The 25,439-nt window shown below is 39.4% G+C and overlaps 1 protein-coding gene across 1 annotated transcript in view; it reads right to left on the minus strand.

Annotated features, from left to right (window-relative positions):
• Positions 1–25,439, minus strand: part of sh3rf1 (SH3 domain containing ring finger 1) — a 62,927-nt gene that overhangs the window by 16,527 nt on the left and 20,961 nt on the right. Inside the window, exons 3-5 of the mRNA XM_038271649.1 lie at positions 4,010–4,285; positions 3,366–3,461; positions 1,816–2,121 (exon numbers count right to left, since the gene is read on the minus strand). Coding sequence (XP_038127577.1) covers positions 1,816–2,121; positions 3,366–3,461; positions 4,010–4,285 — 678 coding nt within the window. The remainder of the gene's footprint in view (positions 1–1,815; positions 2,122–3,365; positions 3,462–4,009; positions 4,286–25,439) is intronic.

The raw sequence follows: 25,439 nt of genomic DNA on the forward strand, positions 1-25,439 counted from the left end.
TCATCGTAGGTCACTCTAAATGCAAAGTGGTCCCATACAGCAGACCTATAAAGTGCTGCTGGCGCGTCTTCCAACTCCTGTTCTTTCCCACTCGCCAGTCCTACACAATTCTCCACAACAACTGATTAGTTTCCCCTGCTACACCCGGCTAAGCTGCGTCGCTTCTTCTTCTTCTTGTTTACTACTGGCGGTTGGCTTTGGTCGCAGCACTGCCACCTTCTGCTCTGGAGTGTAATCGCTTCCTCTATGAGAAAAAGGAGCAGCGCTTGAACCGAACGAAACACACGCGAACCGAACCGAGACAGTCGAACCGAACGATTCTGACGGTTTTCATAAATCGTCCCATCCCTAATATATATATATATATATATATATATATATATATATATATATATATATATATATATATATATATATATATATATATATTTTTTTTTTTTTTTTTATCTCAGCTTCATAATTTTGCAGGTAAACTTATAGTTTTGTAAATTTACATTATTTCCTAAAACATATAAAGTTACTCAGTACTTGAGCAGCATTTTTTCACAAAATACGTTTTTACTTTTACTTGGGTAATTAATTAATTAATTAAATAAACTCAAGTTAAAATACGATGAAGTAGTGCTACCTAGGGCTGGGCGATATGACGATACATATCGTACGGACAATAGAAAAGTGTCTATAGCGACGTAGCCTACACACAGATTATAAGTGATAAGCAAGACCTTTTTTTTAATCAACCAAGAAGCGCCATCGTGTGGTTTTGCAACATGACGCTTCTTTACTGCTTTTGACTCACATGTCGCGGGTTTGCGACATGCTTTACGTTACTTAACTCATGAGAGATGGAGACGCAGCAGGCTGAAGTATTAAACCCGTGGTCGCAACAAACAGAGACAACTACGCAGGCAATCCAAGATGAAGCACTGTTACCAAAAAGAGGCATGTCTGTGATATGGTTACATTTTGGATTTAAGAAGTCCGACATGGAGAAGACAACGGTCATTTGCAAACTATGCTACAAGAATGTTCCCTCACCCGACGGGAACACAACAAACTTCTATCACCTAAAGAAGAACCATGAAAATGAATACATAAGGATCCAAAAAGTGCGAGGTAAAGCAATTTGTGAAACAGCGGGAGAAAGTTGCAAAAATAAAACCCAGAGATTTGCTGAAAACGTACTTAATTGGGGCATTTTGTGATATATATCGTTATTGCGATATAAAATAGTCTATATCGTGATATGATTTTTTCCATATCGCCCAGCACTAGTGCTAACTTTACTTCAGTAGATTTTCTGGGAACTCTATCCAAATCTATCTGACACCCACAAATTGTGTCCATTCATCGTCACCTACAGTGAAGAATTCCCAAACTTTTAGCAGTTAAAGGATAAAAAAATTGCCACTGAACAAACTTATAGAAGTTATAATTGGTTATGCCATTTCTCTGTATATTTCCAATGAAAACAGCTACAAAGTTTTAGTTACACCTTGTTTAATTTAGTAAAAGCTTTTCATTAAGGAACCTTTTGCTATCTGATAATGGATCAAATAACTGAAAAAAATCATTAACAGATTAATTAATTAACAAAATTATTGTTAGTTGCAGCCCTTCTCTGACTTTGCCAGCCTTATGCTAAAGGTCTGATTAGGTAGGCAGTTTATGAAAATAGTTCCTTATTTTAGGTTTCAGCTCCTGTCCACGTGTTGATGCTGGATCTAAAATGTTGACTCTAATAGAACTTGTTAGACAGAGCTGATTGACTTGCAGAAAACACAGACTGAAGCTAATCGTCGTGGACAATCATACCTGTGAAGGTGCGCTGCAGGAAAGCCCGCCACTGATCTCTCCAATCCGAGCCGCTGCGGTGGGGTTACTGGAGCTGATGAGGACCGGCCCGCTAATCTCCATGGAGTGGCGCTGGGGGGGAGGAGCTAGCATGGGTTTGTGGGACATGGTGAGAGAAGTGAAGGAATGCCGTTTCTTAGTGTTCTTCTTCTCTCCTGGCCGCTGGGCGCCATTGCTCTGGGGCCCCTGGGAGGCCCCTTCAATGGAGTCTCCACTGGAATCGGATGGCTTGTCCAACTCTATAAGCTGGCGTGCTGCAGAGTTGAACTACAAGAAAACACGACGGGAGGGGGGGCAACAGAGAGAGAATCATTAACAGGGAACAACTATTCTAAAAATCTGCCTCCAAGGTGCAGGGATAGCAAAAAAAGTTTAGAAGAACAGAGACAAGTTGATAAAATTGGTAATTTTTTCTGTAGGAAGCTCATTGGTCTCAGCCAGCAATAAAACTTCAGGTTTTCATCTCTTTAGGACCAGAGAAATGCGAGACTGACTGACGAAGGTAAAAATCAAAGCAGCAGTTTCAGTTAATCACAGGGTGCTTCAACTTGCCATTTTCTCTTGCCCCAAGCAGCTCTTTTTACTTAAAGCCAAGTGTTTCACTGCAGTCTAGTGGAAAGTCTGTGTGGGTTAATCACTGAAATGTCAGGACATTAGGGGAGACATCCAGGAGTAAAACACCGGATGAATGCCCTTCATTCTTACTGCACATTTACCAGACATCAACTTCAGAGGACTGTGTACAAAAACTACATGAGGCAAGGAAACGCATTATTCGTTCTTTAAACTTATTGTTTAAACAGTAAAAACACTCAATTCTGACCCTTCACTATAAACAATATTGTTTAAAATGAAAATGATGCATCTGAAAATTATTCTCATACCATATTTTACAAGATAGAGGAAATAAATGATCTGAGTAACCCATTCTGGGATAAAATATCTTTGTAAATATCCTGCTACGCTTGAGTTTATTCCTCCTGAATAAATGACAAATATCAGTGCTGGCCTGTTCAATCCCATAAGCATTTTGTGTCTTTAAAGTTGTTTGGGATGTTAGAAAACTGGTGATTTAAAATAATTTGTCAATTTTCTACTTCTAGTCTAGTGTAAGGAATGTGGTTTGATGCCTTCAGTAGATAGGATCTATCAGAAGGAGGTCACTGAGTTTTTTCGGTTTTATCAGGAGTCGGATTTCTTAAGATTCAACTGGAAAAACAAAAAGGTTTGAGGAGTAATGTGGATGCAAACGATATTAAACCTAAGATTTTTACTTTTTTGTGATTCCTAATAAACCCATTTATAAAGAAAAGAATGGACCCAGGGTGTTTCTTTTTAGGACAGGAAAGAAAGGATCCAAAAAAAGGTAAATAATTCTAATATCTAAATATTAAGAAGTAAATATAGAGCAAAATAAACCCAGGACACAATCATATGATCCTGGAAGTATCCAGACATGTTGCTGAGGCCTGAAGAACCGTTTCATTTCAAGAATCAAGTTACTCCCTTACCTCCACGTATGAGATGGGGAAAATTCCAATTTTATCTCCCAGCATTCCCTCGGCCCAGTTTTCATCAACTCTGCGGATCACAGTCAGAATATCATCCTAGAATAACACAACAGGGAGGGGGAAAGCATGAGGAAAAATGTAAATAAGGGTTCGTATCTAACTCGGAGTGTTGCTCAACATCAGGGAATAAACTTTGGAACAGAAATAATGAGAAGAGGAGTTTTGAGGTTTATGAAATAGAACACCTGGGACTAAAAACAGCCTGTCAGATGAGCTACTTGCAGAGGTTGTTTCTGCTTTTGCTTATGTGGCGTATACATTGATGACATAATCCAAAACAATCAATGTATGACCCGACAGCTGGATAAACAAAGCGGCTTAATTACTGTAGTTAAGCGATGCCTCGTTCTATATGGCAATAATTCTCTGCTGCCTAATTATAGCTGCTTATCTAGAGCCTCGACTTAAAACCCAAACTGTTGCTGTGGGTGTTTCATTTAAAAAGCCTGACATTCTAACACACACATAACTCCACCAAATGAGGGCTTGCAAGACAGAAGCGTCACTGTAATGAGAGGTATTTTTGTTTTACGGTGCTGACTATGTGGCAGGAGAGAAGTTGCTGAACGTCTGCAGCGCCTCACCTTCGAGAAGGGCAGGCAGTCCTTGTCGGCCTCCTTGTCTTTCAGCTCAAAGTCGTAGAGAGCTTTGCACTGAGGCGGCGGCTGCGGCAGAGGCTTGATGACCTGGACGAAGTTAGTGGGGAAAAAGCCATGGACTCCACCCATCTCCCCGTGGTACCAGTTCTCATCTACTTGCCGGCGCAGGATGATGATGTCGCCCTTGCTGAATTTGAGGTCTCCTGGTTCCTTGCCGTCATAGTTATACAGTGCTTTGGCACAAGGAAGCTGAGGCACCCCCTGAAACGGGAAAAGGAATCAGTAAAGTGTTAATGCTGACCTCCAAAGATCAGAAACTGAAATACACTATATTGCCAAAAGTATTTGCTCACCCATCCAAATTATTGGAATCAGGTGTTCCAATCACTTCCATGGCCACAGGTGTATAAATTCAAGCACCTAGGCATGCAGACTGTTTTTACAAACATTTGTGAAAGAATGGGTCGCTCTCAGGAGCTCAGTGAATTCCAGCGTGGAACTGTGATAGGATGCCACCTGTGCAACAAATCCAGTCGTGAAATTTCCTCGCTCCTAAATATTCCACAGTCAACTGTCAGCTGTATTATAAGAAAATGGAAGTGTTTGGGAACGACAGCAACTCAGCCACGAAGTGGTAGGCCACGTAAACTGACGGAGCGGGGTCAGCGGATGCTGAAGCGCATAGTGCGAAGAGGTCGCCAACTTTCTGCAGAGTCAATCACTACAGACCTCCAAACTTCATGTGGCCTTCAGATTAGCTCAAGAACAGTGCGCAGAGAGCTTCATGGAATGGGTTTCCATGGTCGAGCAGCTGCATCCAAGCCATACATCACCAAGTGCAATGCAAAGCGTCGGATGCGGTGGTGTAAAGCACGCCGCCACTGGACTCTAGAGCAGTGGAGACGCGTTCTCTGGAGTGACGAATCGCGCTTCTCCATCTGGCAATCTGATGGACGGGTCTGGGTTTGGCGGTTGCCAGGAGAACGGTACTTGTCTGACTGCATTGTGCCAAGTGTAAAGTTTGGTGGAGGGGGGATTATGGTGTGGGGTTGTTTTTCAGGAGCTGGGCTTGGCCCCTTAGTTCCAGTGAAAGGAACTCTGAATGCTTCAGCATACCAAGACATTTTGGACAATTCCATGCTCCCAACTTTGTGGGAACAGTTTGGAGCTGGCCCCTTCCTCTTCCAACATGACTGTGCACCAGTGCACAAAGCAAGGTCCATAAAGACATGGATGACAGAGTCTGGTGTGGATGAACTTGACTGGCCTGCACAGAGTCCTGACCTCAACCCGATAGAACACCTTTGGGATGAATTAGAGCGGAGACTGAGAGCCAGGCCTTCTCGTCCAACATCAGTGTGCGACCTCACAAATGCGCTTCTGGAAGAATGGTCAAAAATTCCCATAAACACACTCCTAAACCTTGTGGACAGCCTTCCCAGAAGAGTTGAAGCTGTTCTAGCTGCAAAGGGTGGACCGACGTCATATTGAACCCTATGGATTAGGAACGGGATGTCACTTAAGCTCATATGTGAGTCAAGGCAGGTGAGCAAATACTTTTGGCAATATAGTGTATTTTTCCCTCTTCAGTGTGAATGCTGTAACAGAGTACAGGCGCATCAAAGATAACCGCTGTTTGCATTTATAAAGAGTTTAAAAACAAAAGATATGAGAAGCACAGTGACATGTGAGCCATATAGAAGAAAGCTGTACTTTCTAATGCATGGAGTCTGCAAGGTATGAAGGCTGCAGGTGATTGAGCCAAAGCAAGGCTCACAGATTACAGGATCTGTAATCTTTAGTTTAGTTAGGAAAGGTTCTCCCACCCCGGTTAGGAAAAGTTCTCCCACCCCATCCCACCCCAAAGTTCTCCCACCCCATCCTATGGAGCTTTTAACCCCAACTCACGATGTAAACACAAAACATTGTCAAACCATTTTTCAAGGTTCATAAAACGATTTTTTTAATGCAATTCTTACTTTATCTTAATATAAAGTCCTTAAACAGATAACAGATTGGAGTTGCATAAAATCAGTAGCTGATACCAGAGATTAAAAACAGGCTAATAAATCCTGGTCAGCCGCAATTACAATGATTTTGTTTGTGCTTTTCTTTTATTTAAGAAAATAAATTATTCAAAATGTGTTCAAAATTTGTCTACTGTTGGGTGTGCAGGTGGTTAGCGCGCACGACCCAATGTACAGAGTCCTCGATGCGGCCGACCCGGGTCGAATCCGACCTGTGGTCCTTTCCCGCATGTCTCTCCCCCTCTTATATATCCCCTTTCCTGTCAGGCTACTATCAAAATAAAAAGCCACTAGTGCCGTAAAAACTAAAAAAAGAAAAAACAAACAAAATGTGTTTATTGTGGAACAATAAATGTTCACATCTGTTGCAAAATAAATGCAAAGTAATCAAAAAGTCAAATGTAATAAGATTGAAGGGAAAATAAATAAAGACAGGCCTCAGTTTAGCTACTGCTAAAAGGAAGCACTTGGTTCCATTACACTCTTAACGGGGACAACCTCATTTCCATTTAATTCATAAATGCTTTTAATAGCGATGTGTATTACCGTTTAATTTCTTTGTTTTACATTTGATTCATTTACATGTCGACATTATGAAGCCATTAAATGTGTGAAACACAGGCAGCATTAACATACAAGATTTGAGAGTTGCTTCCACTTGTCGTGCATCAAAAAAGAAAACTCTACAAAATGTCGTAGTTACAGGATGAGCCAATTCTGTAATTTCTGAAAATGGGTTTAAAAGTACCCAGGGACCTGTCGGCCTTTAATGAGCAGAGAGATGTTTTGTATCCCACCCTGCAACCCTGGATTCCTGAAAGGCTCATTCAGGGAATGACAGCCCAGGGAAAGAAGGAAAGCTAGCCAGGGCGTAGCAGGATAGAAAAGCATCAATGTCCTCTATTCAGCAAGAGCGTCCATGAGAACGACTTCGCTCCAAAGCAGCCCCCACACTACGGATCCTGCTGCTGTTGGACACAGTTTGCAGTGATCAGAATCTCAAATACCTTTAACTCATTTGATTCGAACACTGAAACTAAAACTGCAAAAATCACTTCTGAGCACAGAAAGAGAACCGAAGCATGTACTGGCGAAGTCCGAGGGTGAGCCAGGCACAGAGGGGTTAAAGCAGAGTTTGGAGTGGGCTCTGCAGTCTTGTTAAAGACTAATGAACCGTTTAAAGGCTCAGAGGAGAATAAAAGTACAGAATGAGCTGTGATGTTGAACCAGGGTGACATTACCCTGCTGCAGAGAATCACACAGTCTGAAGCACAGAGCCAATCACACTCTGACTCTGCTGGTCCAGCCGGTGGAGAGAGCAAAGGGAGACCAGGGGTACTGCAGCCCTTTGGACACAACACTGGAGCTGGGCCTCTTTGCTTTTTCAAAGGAAGAACAGGGTTTTTGAAAGGGAAAGCTTCAACATTTTTGTTTCAAATGACGGAACAGGTTCAAGTTAAACATATTAAAGGAACTCTAATTACGTGGTTAACATGAAATGCTTGCTCCTGTAAACCTGAAACACTTGTAATCACTTTTTGTGCATCAAGGTTGAGGCATTGTAAAACCTCTGTCCAAAGTCATCTTTGTTATGTAATTAATTTATTACACTGTAAAGCAACCGTTGCTAATAAATAGTATGCCTACAGAGGAATTTGTCTTAAATGAATGTATAAAGTAGCAAATGAGGTGCTGACAGCAGGGCTTGATTTCTGTGTTTCCCTTTGAATGCAGTGAGAGTTGAAAACAAAGCAGGAGACTATCTGTAGGGGGCTCTGGATGAACAAGTTATAGAGGGAAAGGGGGGCTAAAAATGGGGCTGGAAGATCGCTCAGGGGGGTAGCTAATATCCGGCGTGCATCCACAGAGGCGGTGTTGTTGCTTCTAAAAAAAAAAAGGCTGCATATAGAAGTGCGCAGATGTAGAGCAGAGGATGCTGTGCTTCTAAAACAGCCCATTAAAGTGAGATACTATCACAGAAATGCCCTAAAAACAAACCAAACACATTAGAAAAACATACAAATACACCCAGACAGCTTTCAAACCTTCTGCAGGGACAGGATGAGACTCGAATGGCGCACATCTTGTTATGATTCTCTACTGATTTTATGCTCTACTAAAACAGTGAAAATAAAGAACTCAGCATCTGAGATCTTCTTCACCAATGGTAAAAAAAGAGAAAAAAGAACAGCAATGCAATAGCTATAAAAGAATCACACATTTAAAGGTCTCTAAAGAAGATTGCCTTTACTTCACGAGCGGACGCAGGCATATTCAAGGGACTTCTAACCTCTTTAAAGATTTATAATACACGATTACCCACAGCAGCAACAACCCTCTTTCGCCTAAGAAAACAAAAAGGCAATCTACAGGCCACAAGAGGCTTATATTCCTTTAAAACTAATACATAAAACCAATCCACAGGCCACTACATCACCATACCTTAAACCATCATTGCCATCATATCACAAAATTGTAACCCAGTGCTTTTAAAACAAAGATACATTTTTTTAATGGTTATACTAGAGGGGATGATGGTTAATGTGCAGAACTGGACTGTTTTTAGTTTCCAGCTGCAGACCAGCTGGATGGAAATTTAAAAATCAAATTTTTTCTTCATAGTGGCAGCACCTTAACTGAGAGCTACCAGGTCGTAGTAGAAAGAATTTTCTGTGCAGTGGAAGCAGTTATTGAAAAGCAAGAACTGCAAAATTGCTGGCTTTAATCATTTTTTAAACTCTCTGTCATATCAGTAGCATTTTGTAAACAAAAAGCGCTTTTTAGTTTTGCTAGCTGTACTAGGCAATATTAAAAAACAGTAAACCCAGCCTAAAACATCAGCTTTGTTTTGCAATGACGAAACTAATTGATGGACAGGATATTGTATGATTATGGCAGGGTAAACATGAGCTATTGCTATGCACCAATTCAGGGCTCTTGCTAAAGCAGCATCAGAAGTTCACGAACCTAGTGCTTTTTAAATCCCAATAAACTTTTATGAGTAGAATGACAAGTTGCTTTGACAGTTTGCCTTCAATCTATTTGAAATCTTGATATTAAAGGGAATTTCTAAAAACATTTAGAAAAAAAGGGATAGCAGTACAGTGTTTAAAATACTAAAACAAGTTTATTAATAATAATGTCAGCATGTTGTGGAAATGTAATAATCACAAAAAAATTTAACATCTAGTTCAAGGAATTCAAGAATGATTCAAGCTAGGTTTGCTGAAAAGGCTAGGTTTATGTTTTTTTTTTATTTTTGCCCACTAGTGTTCATGTCTCATCTGCTCCCTAACAAAAAAAATAACTAAATAAGGCAGACCAGAGCTTTTTCTGCCTCTCTGATGCTTCTCTGCTCTTTGGCCGTGTCTCTCCGCACCAGCTTTAAACAGCTTTAAAAAAACGCAAGGCCAAAACCTGACCTGACCCCAACATTTTGCATTGTGTATGTATTAAAAAAGAAAATAAAGTGGTCGGAAAAAAAACTACACAAATTTGGTCAACATCGCAATTTAAATTTTTTGCTAAAAATTTCAAATCCTTTATTGTGAAACATAAAACAGAACCCATGGAAAATAAACAGTTGTCATAGAAACATCCACTCAAACATGACTATTTGGGTCGTGAAACTTACCAGCTAAGGGAATTCCTTTTCAAAACAACACTCCCTTGACTTGAGACTAACTGTTCCTTTATCCGTGTGAGATTGAGTCAGAAAAACAGCGAAGCATTAAGAAGGAAGAAATAACCGGGCTCAGTGTGTGGACATCAGCTGGTGTTTTGCAGATAATGCAGTTAGACCTGTGTGCTAAAGGGATTTTCCTGTTTTAATGTTCCCTTCCACAGTGCTGAGCTATAAGTGAATTAACCGTGTGTGTTGCTTTACAGCACAAGCAGTCAGTAAACAAGGTAAACAGGGGGAAAAAATGCACACATACATAACAGCTTCACTTTTCATACCTGATGTTTAACATAGATGTATTGAAAAAATATATATACATTAGTACGCAACAAAAAATCCCAAAGCTGTGGCATGAAAGCAAGCTAAGCAATGTGAATCAACTTAGCTTGAACAACAGCATAGGGTGAAAGTAACGTCTGCTCCATCAGCAGTTCATGAGTTGTGTGTAACCACAGCAGACTGGAACCTTTACCCCCTACAAACAAGTGTCAGACATGGCTGCCCTCCCATATGGGCACATCCAGAATCTCAGCAGGGGGTGGAGAATGAGCTGGGGCTACTACTGCCAAAATAGTGCATGTAGTAGCAGGGTTAGCCTACTACAAGCACCCTACAAGCAAATTAGGGCTGGTTAGAGTGAGGGAGAGAGAAAGAGAGAGCGCTGCATTTTTACAACCAGGCAGCAGATTGCCATCCATGCTGGCTGCGCCGAGTGCAAGAACTGACACATCATGAAAGTGTGTGTGTGCTTGTGTAGAGGGGGAGGGGGGTTGGGGTCTCAACTCAGTGTAGCTTGATTCCATTACAGATGTATTAGTTTAATTGATTCCTAATGGCATTTTTATTGAGCAAAGCAGGGCAGGCTTTTTTTCCACTAGAACATTGCACTTTGACTGTTAGTTTATGGTACAAGAACAGATGAGAAGAGGCGATTAAAAGCACCTATACCACACTCAGGAGAGCAACGACTTATGGCTGCAACTTTTGATGGGATGAAATCAGAACATTTTGAACTTGAAATATCTGCAAACACACTTTAAACCTTCACAAGTTGTCCAAATTTTATAAACTTGATTTTAGTTACCATTAAAGCTACAGTGTGTAATTTTCAGCGACATCTAGTGGTCAGACTGCAGACCGCAGCAACATGAACATCTCCCCCCCACCGCTTCTCCCCCCCAACAGTACGGCGAGCGTTACGGGACAAAATGTCTTCCACGACGTCTGCATCACCTACCTTCTCAAGTGATGAGGTTTGTTTACATAGATAATTTTACAGATAGTATTTCATTAGTCTGTGTAGGGTATAGATTTCAGTACCGTCTCAGTTCATCTCTCTCAACTTGCCGTAGTTACTTTCGGGCGTAATGGGCGATCTCGCAATCGCTAGTTTGTTGGCTCTGCGCTGCCGTAGCGTAAAGATGTCTGCCTCCATGGCTGCGAGACCCGCTCCTATGTAATTATAAATAACGAATTCTAAGGCAACGCAAATATTAAGGTTAAGAGGCTGAGCTCGTAGATGATGATAAATAACATAGTTATGTATAATATATTACATTTCTGACTGTATATCCCTGAAATTATTACACACTGTAGCTTTAAGGAGCTTTTCCAATGGCATCCTAAAATAAAATCCACTCCAACCGGCTGCTTTAAGAAGTAACCTAATTAGTAAATAGACTACAGCTGTGTTATTTAATCCCAGAATAAACCCAGCTGTTCTGCTAAGGCCTCAGAGGTTTATTAGAGAACAAATGAGGAACACAGGGATCGGTTAAAACCAGTCGGTGATAAAAGGATGGAGATGTTTAAAGTAATATTAGGGTTAAGGAACAAAATTTCAAGCTTTAAAAGACCCCTGTTCAATCCATCATCTGAAAAATCTCTTCAATTAAATGCTCAATTGTATCTTAGGCCTAGGGCTGAAACGATTCATCGAGTAACTCGAGTAACTCGATTACAAAAAATCCTCGAGGAAATTTATCTGCCTCGAAGCTTCGCTAAATTTATTGTATTGTAATAAGCAATGCTGTTAAATACGCAGCACACTGGTCTAGCCGGAGGGTTTCTGTGTTGCACAACGCTACCACTTCCGTTAGCGCCTGGCGCGCTTGTGCTAAGTTTGTAGCTATGGAGGGAACCGGAGAAAGCTCAGAAGGAGAACCCCGAAAGCGACAAAAAATGTCCAAAGTTTGGGAACATTTTAGGCTAAACAGAAAGGACAACACAGCGCAATGCATCCACTGCAAAGCAGAATTGGCGTACCACAACAGCACGACATCAATGTTGCAGCATCTGAAGAGAAAACACCCGCTACATGCATCCAACTCGTACACGGTTGCCAACAGGTAACGTTTATGTTCTCTTTGCTAACTACGTTGTGTGATAATCTGCCATGTTATAGATGTAAATTGAGGCACATTATTTTGCTAACGTTACATCTAAACATAGCGGTTACTTAACCGGGTGTAGTGTAAATTGTATGTGAGGGTGGAACTGAGAGAAATTATGCAGGACTTAATGTAAGTTTGTTAATAAAAATACGCAGCAACAGATTACAGGCATAAGCTGAAAAGCATTTATTTATTGGTGTCTTTCCATCCTGAAAAGTTACAGTCTTTTCTTCTCGCTACTGTTATGTATGAATTAGAAATTTTTGATTAATATTTTTTGTAGTAATTCTATATTTGTTTATACCTAAGCAATCAAGAATAAATAATAGCATCGTTTTAATAAAAATAGCAACATTTTTGCATTTTATCATGACTAGTTAAGGCTGCAGAACTCTGTACAAACTCAAACCTTTACATTTAGACATTTTTATAAGCATATTTATGAGCCTGCCACTTTATTATTTGAATATAATTTAATATCTTATAACTTTTCTTCAGGTTAAAGCAAACTACTGTTACAAGTAAACTTTCTAAACTACAAACATTTAACTGTTAGGGATGCTCAAAAAGGAGATATTGGACTGATCTGGACTAACTGGTGTTATTGCAGATTTGCCAGTAGTTTATTTTATAAATTTTTTTTATCCGATTACTCGATTAATCGTAAGAATAATCGATAGATTACTCGATTACTAAAATATTCGTTTACAACAGCCCTACTTAGGCCTATACTGGCATTAAGGATATGAACACTTCCAGGTCTTTATAAGGCTGTGCATTATGGCAGAAAATGTATGACCATGTATTACCAAGACACACTTTTTTAAATCACAATGAAAGATGGAGAAAGTAATGTTGCCCAAGGATGATGCATGAAAGCTCTGTAGAGGTAGAGTTGGCTTTCTATAAAAAGCATTTTAATTTAGTCCTAGAAGGACTGTTTCATGGTCCTACCTCCAGCATAGACACCCATCAGCAGTTGGTTATGGTGCTCTCTCAGCCACTGTTCTCACTGATATCCTGCCATTTCTATCTGAGCTCAGAATGCAGTGTTCTCCCTCATCTGTTGCATGTGTGATTGTTCCCTATGTCTTGGGCACTCTGACTAAAATTAACATGGACCAAGCATAGGAGGGAGATGGGCGCCTAAAATCGGCGGCCCCAATAATTACCAGCCAGTCGCCAATCGTGACCGAATTTCCGAGGACTGCCATGGTATTCTAAGCAAGTCTGCTTAGAATACCATGTGGTTCTTGATAGAGGATCAGTAGAATAACCGAAGATTTTATCCGACATGTTTTATAGTAATTGTTGTCTATGGCAATATATATGTCATTATTGATTTATTTTAAGCAAAAAAAAACAAAAACACAATAATGATACTTTTTAATTCTAAAGCAAAAGAAACACATAAAATATGAAGAAAGTATTATGTAAAAAAGCTGTACAGTAAAGTATAGGTATAGTACATAAACGTGAAATAGTCCATAAAATAGACTGGTGGTCTAATTGTTTTTCAGCAGGGGTGGCTGTGTGAATGTGATCTTGTGTGTGTCTGAGAAGGGATGTGTGTTCTGGTGAAGGAAAGATGGGATGCAAGTGTCTGACTGGAGGGGGAGGGTTGTCTCAAAGTTTCCTTTTTTGGGGGCAAATAGTCTCAAAGTAGTGGGACATCTATTAGCAATGTCCTCCACAAGTTAATCATCCCCAAACCAAATTAAAGATGCATTTGTGGCCTTTTTTAAAGAATGGAAAGAAAAAAAGCCATTATAAGAAGAAAACTAAAATAAGTTCTGTTTAAAGCCTGCCAAAAGTCAAAATACTATGGAAGAAAACAACCAAACACCCATTATTTTAGGCCTTGCCTACCCCCACCTTGAAGCACAGTGGTGGTGGTATAGGGATGTAGGGATACTTTCCTTTCATAGGAAAAGCAATTTGCTCAAGAGTTGATGCAAAGATGGTTGCAGCTAGGGAATAGTGACTGGATTAAAAGCTCAGGAGCACAATTCTAGTAATAAAGAAAGGGTTTAAATTATATTGCTTTAGTTAAAGCGTTTGAGTTAAAATTGGCCTAGTCAAAGTCTAAAAATGAAATCCAGCACAGAAGTCAAGCATGTAAAAACCCATTAAATAGAAGCCATGTTTTTGGTTTAAACGGGACATAATCAGGAATGGGTTAAGGAGTATGATTTTATTTCCCCCACAAGCTGTATTGTTCATGTGGTTCAAACACATTTCATGACTTAAAATTAGGATTAATAGCACATTTTGCTATCAATACATTGCTTATCCAAAGCAGTTTCTCATCATAACATCTCTTAATTATAGTGAAATATCAACCGAGAGGGTTTTTATAGTGTTGCCAAAAGAATAATCCAAAATATCTTCGGACAAAAAAATAAAATATTGAAAAAAGTAGGGCTGTGGAACTTTTCCAAACTTACAAAGTAAAGCTTTGGAGGTGTCCTCGATATGGTAGATAGTAATGACACCGCTTCGTCATCTAGAGCTGCTGTCTGCTCCTCAGTATGAGACAAAAGAAAAACCTCCACCCTCAGGTTTCTATGGCAACTCCACACAGGAGCTTTTTTCCACTATTTTTGGGTCTCTTGATAGTGAAGTGAATTTCACAAAAGAAGACTCTTCAAAATCTTTTCGCAGTCTAAGTATGGAATCATGCTGTCGACCCAATGCAAATATTTAGATCAACTAATAGTCTCTGTTATGTCTTTGTAAGGAAAATAGGAGATGGAAAAATAGCTTCCTGTCAAACAGAAAATGAAATACAAAGGTAAAAAATAAAGCAGTAAAATTGAAGTTTTTGTAAACGACTGCCTCGTTTAGCTTAACAGAGGTGGAGAGAAGAAGAGAAAAGCAGAGCTGAGTGAGCAAACAGCATTTGGATAGATAGAAGATAGAAGATAGAAGCTCCTCATTAAATTCCTGGATCAGCAACAACAAAAATGTTTAGAGGTTTGAAGAAAAACAAAGCGAAAGTGGGAAAACTCCCTTAATTCAAGTGACAGGGTGTCAAAATGTTGTGGGAATGTTTACCGACTGTTTAGATTTCGTACAACATTGAGACAGCAATAAAACTTGCAAGCTAACTAAAGCTTTACTGTGCGACAAAAGTAGAGATGCTTGTTTGTTTCTCCTCTCTACATACCAAATGAGGTCCCACACATTAGTCTACAGGCATGAAAACACTCAGAGCGGTCTGGACGCCAGATGGAGGCTTGGATCGCATGTGAGAAGGAACAGGAAGTTTTCAAAACTCTTGGAAGCTCTCATGTTCTTCCATGTCGCTTGATCAGCAAAGGCATCTGTCAAGTAGTCTGATACTTATTTAGTCGGGGGGGGGAACGCTGCTACTTCTCTAAACGCAAGCTATAAAACACATCTTCAGAGCACCCACTCTATGACCCCAGCAATCTGCTGTTTACTGCCAGTTCTCGGCTCCTCAGCCGTCCCCTGGGGGAGCATGTAAATCTGGATGCTTAGGCAAGAATAGGACGTCCCCATAAGGAACTGAAAAAAACAGGAGCTACATGAACTGATGGTGGTGAGGTTTTAGGAAAACATTCAACACATGGACATACAATCAGTTTTACAGCACTTTGTTAGCTACAGAAAAAAGTCAGTGAGAGGGAAAGCATTTTAAGAGGAGGGGGAGAGGATTTATGGGACCATGTGTGTAGAGGTGTCACGCATGTGGTTTTGATGAAACTCTAGTGAGCGTGGGTTCTACTGTGAAAATGCAATTAAGACAAAAACCACTTACACGTGAAGTGGCACTTTTTTTTGCGTAACCTTCTGTTTAAGGGCCTGCTTTCTATAACTGGTTGGCCTTCTGATGAGAGGTAAAAAGCCGGTTCTGGGTGGCCTTGAAATCACCCAGTCTTCCTTGAAATCCAAAAGAACAGAATCCTTTAACTCAGTGCCAGTTCATACACTGGGCTCACCAGTTTCTCTCACAGGAACCCCGCTCACATTTCAGAGCAGACGGAGCGTGTGAGGAGGCAAAACACAGAAAGCCAGAAAGACATGAGCAGAGAAACAGTTTAAGATCAAAGACTAAGAAAAGAACATGAGGCAGAGAGAGGAGAACAGGCCAGAGTTTCTGAACCTTTCAAACTGCAGAGAGCAAAACACAATCGGTAAGAAGCCCTGACTAATTTGGTAGAGGCAAAAAGACAGAAAAGAAAGAACAGGAACGTCTGAGAGATCAGAGACCGGCACTGAATGATTTGATGCTTGGCTGACTCTGATCTAAAAATGGGACTAAAAATGTTTTGTGTTTTTTTTTTCTGATGAGTGAAACCACCACATCCAATAACCAGGTTAGGCTGACATCACTCTTCAGTGTGGAAGTTGTTCCTTAGTGAAGAAGAACCAGCCATTTCAGCACTACCCTCTAAAAACCGATCCGTGCCGAGTTCGGACTGAGCTTGTATCAGTTAACAGTAGGGATGGAACGGTTGATGAAAACCGTCCGAACCGTTCGGTTCGACTGTCTCGGTTCGGTTCGCGTGTGTTGCGTTCGGTTCATGCGCTGCTCCTTTTTCTCATAGGCGAAGCATGTACACTCCAGAGCAGAAGGTGGCGGTACTGCGACCAAAGCCAACCACCAGTAGTAAACAAGAAGAAGCAGCGAAGCAGCGTAGCCGGGTGTAGCAGGGAAAAAATCAGTTGTTGTGGAGAATTGTGTGGGTATGGCGAGTGGGAAAGAACAGGAGTTGGAAGACGCGCCAGCAGCACTTTATAGGTCTGCTTTATGGGACCACTTTGCATTTAGAGTGAACTACGATGACGGCGGAAAGAAAGTTGTGGATAAAAACAGTGTGCAACACGTTTTGTTTATGCTAACAGCAACATGACCAACATGCCAGGCTAACACCGTGACCACGAAACCGTGAACCAAACCGAACCGTGGATTTTGTGAACCGTTCCACCCCTAGTTAACAGTGCTGAGCTCAGTTCCTTACGATCATTTACACACCACGCTAACACGGTTTCTCGCTTCCTAGTGACGATCTACGGTCCAACTGCTCTCTAGACATAAACAAGCAAACCAACATGGCGGCACCTGTAACATTCAGGAAGTTATGTTTTGTTATCATTGTTATATTTCATTGTTTGCAGAGAGTCAGGCAATGAAGGCAGCCTTTGGTGAATTTTGGGAAGAGCATACCACATATGGCAGTCTAATTATGACTTACAGGCATAGGACACAATGACAGACATTGAGCTTCATCACTGGAAATCGTGTGGCACGGTAGGGAAGCTAGTATTTTCATGAAGAACTGATGAACTAGTACCAGTTTAGCGCGGTTTGGTTGTGTCTCGCACGTTCCAATTCAGTTGTGTGTGCCATTTACACTAAACAGTTATCTCAGTCACCGTGCTGGGACCGATCTCAGCACAGTTTGAAAAGGGTAGTGTAAATGGGGCTTATGTGAAACAGAAATAGAAAATGAATCCCGTTTCCTTCAGTCTATTTTATGCAAGTCCATCTCTGTGGTTTGGCTCAGCTATAAAACAGGACAACTACAAACCAAAAAAAACTATAAGGTGTGTAGAGAGGATCATTGGGAATGACCTTCTCTCCATTTATGACCTAAACAGGCCTAGGGCCAGAAAAAGATCAACTAACATCTCTGCTGACCCCACACATCCTAGTCACGAGTTGTTTAGACTTTTCTCCTCAGGTAAAAAGCAAACCAGCACAGAGAGTTTGCTTCCCCTGTCCGTTTGCTAAACGCATAGCTGGGGTTGTCAGACACTGCTAAAACAATCAAGGAATTTTACAGCGTTATAAACTGTCTCCCCTCTTTTATTTATATCAAAAAAATGTTCCATTAGGCTGCACAGACAATTTTGCATACTGCTTTTATCCTTATTTTATTGAGTCCCTTTTATTCATTTAAGCATTCCTTCTACACAGTCAGTTGCCTCTAGTGTTAATTTCGTTAACGAAAACTAAACGAAAATATTTTCGTCAACGCACATTTTTCACCAAACGAAAACTAGACGAGACGAGACGAAAATCCCCACTAATAAACAATAACTGGGAGTAAATCAGAAATCATCTTCGTGGACTAATAAAGACGAGACGAAAATGCAGTTCGGTAAATAAAGACTGGACTAAAATCTATGGACATTTTAGTTCACGAACAAAGACGAGACGAAAATTATATATTATTATTTTCTGTTTTTTTCAAATCCTGTCTCGTCTCCTCCTCCTCCTCCTCCTCGTCAGCTCCCACACACCCACTTTCAAACCCGGAGCGGGCGGCACAGAGTAGGCTACTCTGGGGCTCAGGAGAAAGAGGAGACGTGATATATGGACACATTTTAAGTGGAGAACAAAACCAAATGCTTGATTTTAGTGGAAGGGAAGGAATATGGCCACATGGTAGCTGGAAAAAACACAACAAATCTGAAGAGACACGTCGCAGTTCACCACAAAGACATTACGGTAAGTTACCAGAAAGATTGGTGGTGATTGTTTATAATGTAACATTAAATCAACGGCTATAATGTCCCAATGATAAACTAACTGATGTTGGCTAATTTTCATAGCATTTAGTATCCAGGCTGGCTACGTTACGTTAGCTTGTTAGCACGTAGCGACGGTAGCCACTTGTTGATAGCATTGTATGTAAAGTTAAATTTATGCTAACTTAGATATGTTATACTGGCCAGGCAGATATAGTTTCAGTTAAATTGCAAGTTTGATTAAAGCAGACAGACGCTTTAGGTAATCTAGGAGCAGCAAGTGAACTATAGTTAACAGAAAACACCTCGGCAGCTACACATGTATGATAAATGCTAAAAGGAACTGACACTATTTATCAGGATAAGACAAAATAAAAATAATATACCACACATAATTCAGAGCAACTTTAACCTAGATTTTCATATACAAAATAGTCATTGCTAGGGGAACCACTGCAGGGATGTCTTTATTTGGTGACATAAAATGCTGCTCTGTTTATCTGCACATTACTATTACAAGGACATTTGAATAGAATTGGCATCAATATTAATACAACCAAAATGCATGCACACCTAAAAATGTCTGCAATTTATTCCTGCATTAAATGATAGTTAGGTTGTTTGTATGAGTTTGAAATGGATGGTCAAATGTAGTTTTTATAGAGACTTAGTTTTTGTTAAGGAAAAAAAGAGACATATATGCTACTTATACACTTGGAATTCCTGTTATGCTGTGCATCTATCCTAACATTGTATTAATTTCTGTTCCAGATTGAAGATACACCACCACCACCAACAACAACAACCTACCAGCCACCCAGAAACAATGACAGGCCAGCTAAAGCTGGAAGGAAAGCACTTTTGTTGTATCAGTTGGAGTTTTTTTTTTTTTTTTTTTTTTTTTTTACAACATTGACCTCAAATCTATTTATTTTATTATTCAATGTGAACTAGCTTTAAACAGCCAGCACTTGTGTAAAGTACTTTATTTTATTTATTTGTTTCCTTTGCCAGGTGTGTTTTATTTGTTTTAATGCAAGCATTTGTGTTTGTGTTCAAAATAAATATGCAAATATTGTCAGAACATCTTCCATGTCTGCATGTGTTCCTTAAAATTGTGTTTTATTAAAAAGATGAGAGAAAATGTTGAAATAATTTTAGGAAATCTTAAACGTTATCTGCTGACAAAAAAGTAAAAGGTTAAAATTATATCCTGACTAAAACTAGACTAAAATGTTGACAGTTTTTGGTGACTAAAACTAAACTAATAAAATTATGTTTTCTTGGACTAAAATAAAGACTAAAATGCTCTGACTTAAGTCGACTAAAACTAGACTAAATAAAAATGCGATGATGTCGACTAAATGTGATAAAAACTAACAAACGATGCTGAAACTGGACTAAGACTAAAACTAAATTTAAAAATGGCTGCTAAAATTAACACTAGTTGCCTCTACGGTTGATTATGATGTGAGCAATGAAAAACAAAAGTCAAAATTCCTATCTGTGCAAACGAAATTGGCCAATAAAGTTCCCGTTGATTTGAAATGTGATAAATTGGTTGTTTTTGTGTACACAGGGCCTAATTCTGCAGGGAATAAATCACTCTGGATAAAGAAATGTTGCCAATCTTAAAATCACACAAGGGTCTGATAATTACAGGGAACATACTGTTGTTAGTAATGCTAACCACACTAATTGTGCTATTTGCATTTATAAGATGTGAAAGACGAAGTACCGTGCCAAAACTGTAATCATGTTCTCTTTGTTTCCAAATATTACGAAAATCCTAATTAAGTTCAGAGCTGTGTAACATCAACATCTCCCATAGTCTGTGTGAGACGTCTAAGGAATATTTAACGATTGGTGGAGACAGAGAGGTGATCATGGGCTTCTTTGTGATTTTCATAAATGTACCTTTTAAATTACATCTAAAGTAGATACAGTTGAACTTGGCTTAAATCTGTAATTGAATCCTCAAATGCTTGACTGAGTAAACTAAATGTAAATAGAAATATTTATATCAAAACATCTCCATTTGAAAAAAAGAATGCTGCCTTAAACAATGATCTAATAAAAAAGCCAGAATAAAGATATTGTCTATATTATATGAAATGATTCCATCAGTAATATTTTCCAAATAAAGCTACTAACAGGATTAGCTCTGTAAAAGGAGTCTCACGTCGGAACCAAACTTGTATCCAAGCTACGAGGGATTAGTTCACAAATGTCACAGTATCTGTGTATTGAATACTAGTCAATATGAGCTGAATACTAAGCATTTCCTCACATTACTCTCCACTGTGCTTGTGAAAGCTTGCAGTGTCTGTAGGCTTTTGTCCCTCTCAGTTATTCAGGCTGAGCCACCTGCTCCGCTTGGCTGACACTGATTTACACACGCTACAAACCAAGGGAAAAACTGATGAAGTGGACATCTAGCTTGTAAGAAATTTTTATTAACTGTTTCTTGCAAGAAGATTATCAGCAGAACATTTGCTGGTTTAAGAGACGTCTAAAGTAAACAAATAAGGGCAGGGAAGTTGACCCAGTCCTGGAAGGGATCCAAGAGACAAACACTGCATCTTTTCTCAGACTCAAGTGGAAGCATTTTTTCCCCACTCCCTTAAGAAACTGTTTGTTCATTTCACTCTTGACTCAGTGCAGATTTAACACATAACTGCAAGTTTTCTCTACTGTATAGTGAAGATGTGAGGCGTTGTGTAAAGAAGCACTGAGTCTGTTCTTATTTTCTGCAGAGAGAGACAAAATTGTTGGTGAAAGGAAGAAAAAAATGGTGAAAGGAATTGAACCATTTTTGCTGCAATGAGACCTGAGTGACTTTAATGTGAGCTTGCAAAGGCCTGGTTTTTATCTAGCTTTATGGCTGAAATAAGATAATGAATTTTAAATGTTGAGATGAGAGCTGAACAAAAGCTGCAGCATCAGAAGAGCGCTGTTCAGAATCTACTGGCTGAAATTCTTTGAATTAAACGTCCCCATTCTGTCAAGGTAACAAGTCTATTTTACTGAGATATTTTACCGTGTTTATAGAAAGATGTTCTCTAGTGGATTTAAAATAGGTATATCCCTTTAGAGATGCATCAAAACACTAGCTGGTGCTTTTTTTTTTTAGCTTGATAGACTGATTAACAAGATGGAATTGATAAAAATGTTCTATTCCAATAAAGAAAAGAACAAATACCAAGGCACCAACCAGACTATGGTGACATTAACTACACTCTTCAGTGTGGAAGTCATTACAGAGTCTGTAACACTGGGCCATCTGCAATTTTTGAAGGCAACCATGCCAATTGTTAAGAAAATTAAGTCTAGAGAAGCACAGTCAATTATAAGGCGTTTGTACTTTCTATGACATGTCTGTCGCCCATTCGAGCTGCCAAAGAGAGCAACATTTTCAGCCGATACCAGGAAGGATAAAATGAGTACAGCAAAGTGGTTCTGTTATCTTTCTTAACTTTCAGCCTCCATCTTCCAAGCAAGAGATTTAGATTTGCAAATGTTAGAAATCTCAAAATCAACGTAAGAATTTACCTCCAAAACAAGGATATACACAGAGTGTTTTTATATAAAGCTAGTGTGGCAAATTCTAGTTAAATGTAAAAAAACAAATTATAAAACGTCAAAACATTACACTTTTGTCTTTTTAAAATAATCAAGTATGATTTTGTAAAAACAGTTTTTGTACTAGTTCTGTAAAGGCACCACCGCTCCAAATACATGTTTTCTTTTTGTTTTGTTTTCCCAAATACATGTTTAATAATGATGGAAAAGTAGACTAGATATCTTCTTGTGTTGTATTTCTTAAAGAGAAATCAGGTCACCACTTATGAAAAAAAAAAAGGAAAAAACACAGATCAGCCACAAAATTCTGACCCGAGTATCTCTGCTTAGGCTAAAAGGCTGATACTAATACTAGGGCTGATAAAATAAATCTAGTTTATTCTCCTTGACCTGATGGGTGCTTTACAGTAAAAATCAGCCTCTCCCTTTCACTAGTCGACTCGTAGACTTTTCACCTGTGCAATTCAGACCTGCACATATGGAGCCTAAAGGATTAAAACAGATTTTCGGTAAAGAAATAAGCTGCAATCAAAACCTACATTTTCAATTTATGCTGCTGTGATCCAATGGCTTTGGGATTAAAAAAGGTCATGGAGACAAAGAAAATCTAAAACCAGAACATGGGAACGGAAGAAAATAGGGAAAATGTCTAAGATAAAAATATTTAAAACAGAAAATAACGCGATCAACATGAATGATATTGTTCTCTACTACAAAGCAGGAATATGTAGCCTGAAAGTCTGGCTGAAACTTCAAGCTGTTGTCTTATATAGGTGCAAAGTCAACATTTGTGTTTTCTTTGTTTTTTTGGTGGGTGTTAGCAGTTTAATGGGTTTTCATGAACATAAAGTCAGTCTGAGTCATTTAAATAAACATCACACCTCCTAAAAGTCATGGAGAACAATGTGAGGCCATAGTTGGGAAACCAAGTGGCCTAAAACTGGATAAGCAGCAAAAAGTTACGACAGGATACTGGTGTAAGTGCACAGACAAAAAAAAAAAGAAAAACAACATTTTGCTCTTTTTGCCATTAATTATTAATTACTGGTTGTCAGCAAGCAAAGAACCATAAGTAAGAATGAGATTCAAGGTTTATGCTAACCTGAAATATAGATTTTATTAGCAGGAAATAAAAGCTACAGTATTGGAGGCTAATGCGGCTAACAAAAACACAGATTATGATAAAGCCAGACTGAAGCTGACAATCAGAGTTGCCCAGAGATGGATGTGCACCTGAGCCTCCACAGCTGCAGTAGTTAAAGAAAATATTATGCAAAATTAACTGAAAGATTACATTTAAAAAAAATTGCTGCTGCAAGCATTTTCATTGACAAGATCCTTAGTTATACTGTAGCAAATATACTTGGTATAAGCCAAATCCAGGGCTGTGTTTGGAGTAGAATCACTCTACTTTCGATTGTCCGTTAAACTGGCAAGTAAAAGACCATTTATGTTTTATTAAACATAAGGGGTCGTTTAAAACCAATTCTTTTCCATCTGATCCAGTCCAATTTTCAATTGGATCTCAGGTATAACATCGTTTAGCTTTTAGCTGAATTATATGTCTGTGAAGCTATGCATAATATTGATACTAGTATTACATTAACATGACCAAGTTAATAAAGTAATGGTAGATAATGGCAGCTGTAATAACAGTGGGAATATTGTTTAATGATCTTTGGTTATATGAATGGACCAGGAGAAATTAATGAGAATAAATCCAGATTTTTAAACACAGCCCTAGTGACGACCCTAGTAATGAGCAGCCAATTATCTAATGTATAGCACTTCTGGATAGATGCTAACTGCATTTCGTTGCTTGTACTTGTGACAGTGCAATGACAATAAAGTTGAATTCTATTCTATTCTATTCTATTCTATTCTAATATTACCATTATTGTCCGTGAGTAAATTCAAATGAACACATTTATGAGAGGAACTAAATCTTTTGAATTTTTTTAACTAATTAGTAGTCATTTTTACATAGCCAACTTAAAGTCAATTTAATAGCACTTGTCTCTAAGAACATGAGAGTAGACAGATCAACAAAATATACAGACTTTATTTAGCAAGATTGTGGATTTATGTCTAGAATTTTCAATTGTGTGAGCGCTCCTGCCCCTTTGTGTAAAACAGCTTGGAGCATACCAGAACCAGAATACCAAATTCAGCAGAAAATGCCCATAAGACAACTTCTGAACAACAGCAATCAATTTCCCATCTCTAAAGTGTAGGTTAGGATCAAACACCAAGGTGAACCAGAGGCAGTAACAGCCCCAGGGTCAGAGGTCAAACAACTGAAAACGAAAACTCCCAGCTAAGCATGATTATGCCTTAGGGATAAGAAATGATCACTTAAGATGCCAGCGGTCAAACGGTCCATGGATGACCTATTGAGGAGAACCAATCACAGCGAGGGGTGAGAGGTCAAACCACTAGTTAAAGTCCAGAGTGGTGTAAAAGTTACCTGGGAAATAATGTGAGGGGAAACACAATAAAACAGCCAAGTAAACCCCCAAACGAGGACTCAACAAGCAAACATTTTGCCAACAGATTAAACACAACCCAGTGGACCACACGTACACGGGCTCCAAAGGACAGCTTTATCAGCCCGCACAGGTGTGATAGCACTGTGGATAAGAAGCACTGCTCCATGCTGAGAGATGTGACATGAATGGACAAAGCAAGCGGGGGTGGGGACGGTTAACAAATGTGGCATTTTGGTTTGAGGACCACCTAGAGAGTAGTACTAAAACCACTCAAAAAAACAAACAAATAAGTCAAATGAACTTATCTTTGCTCACAAGTTTAATCACCATTTGCAAAAGAAGGCCAACTTCCCATAAAAACACAGCCAGGTGGCCAGCGCTTTATACACAGGACTTTGAAACTGGAAACAAATGCAGCAGCCAAGTCAGCCCAGAGGCTTCCAGATGCAGAAGAACATCACAGCTTAGTTTACTATAAACATAACTAACAGGATCCTTACTCATTTATTTAGCAAACCAAAATCAAAGACCTAACCTGTGGTCAGAGGAGTGGATTAAACTTCTAAGACCGTACACACCCAGTGTCTGCTAGAGGGGTAGGTGAGTGTTAGCTGGCAGGCAGGACGAGACCAGACAAGCCTGCTGTTTGGAAAAGAAACAGTGACCGGCAACTGTTCACGGCATTCCTCCAAGACACGAACACAAAACATCCCCCTCCGCCTGGGAAAATAAGATGCAGAA

Source organism: Cyprinodon tularosa, unplaced genomic scaffold (assembly GCF_016077235.1).
Source record: "Cyprinodon tularosa strain WSP-4 unplaced genomic scaffold, ASM1607723v1 ctg802, whole genome shotgun sequence".
NCBI lineage: Eukaryota > Metazoa > Chordata > Actinopteri > Cyprinodontiformes > Cyprinodontidae > Cyprinodon > Cyprinodon tularosa.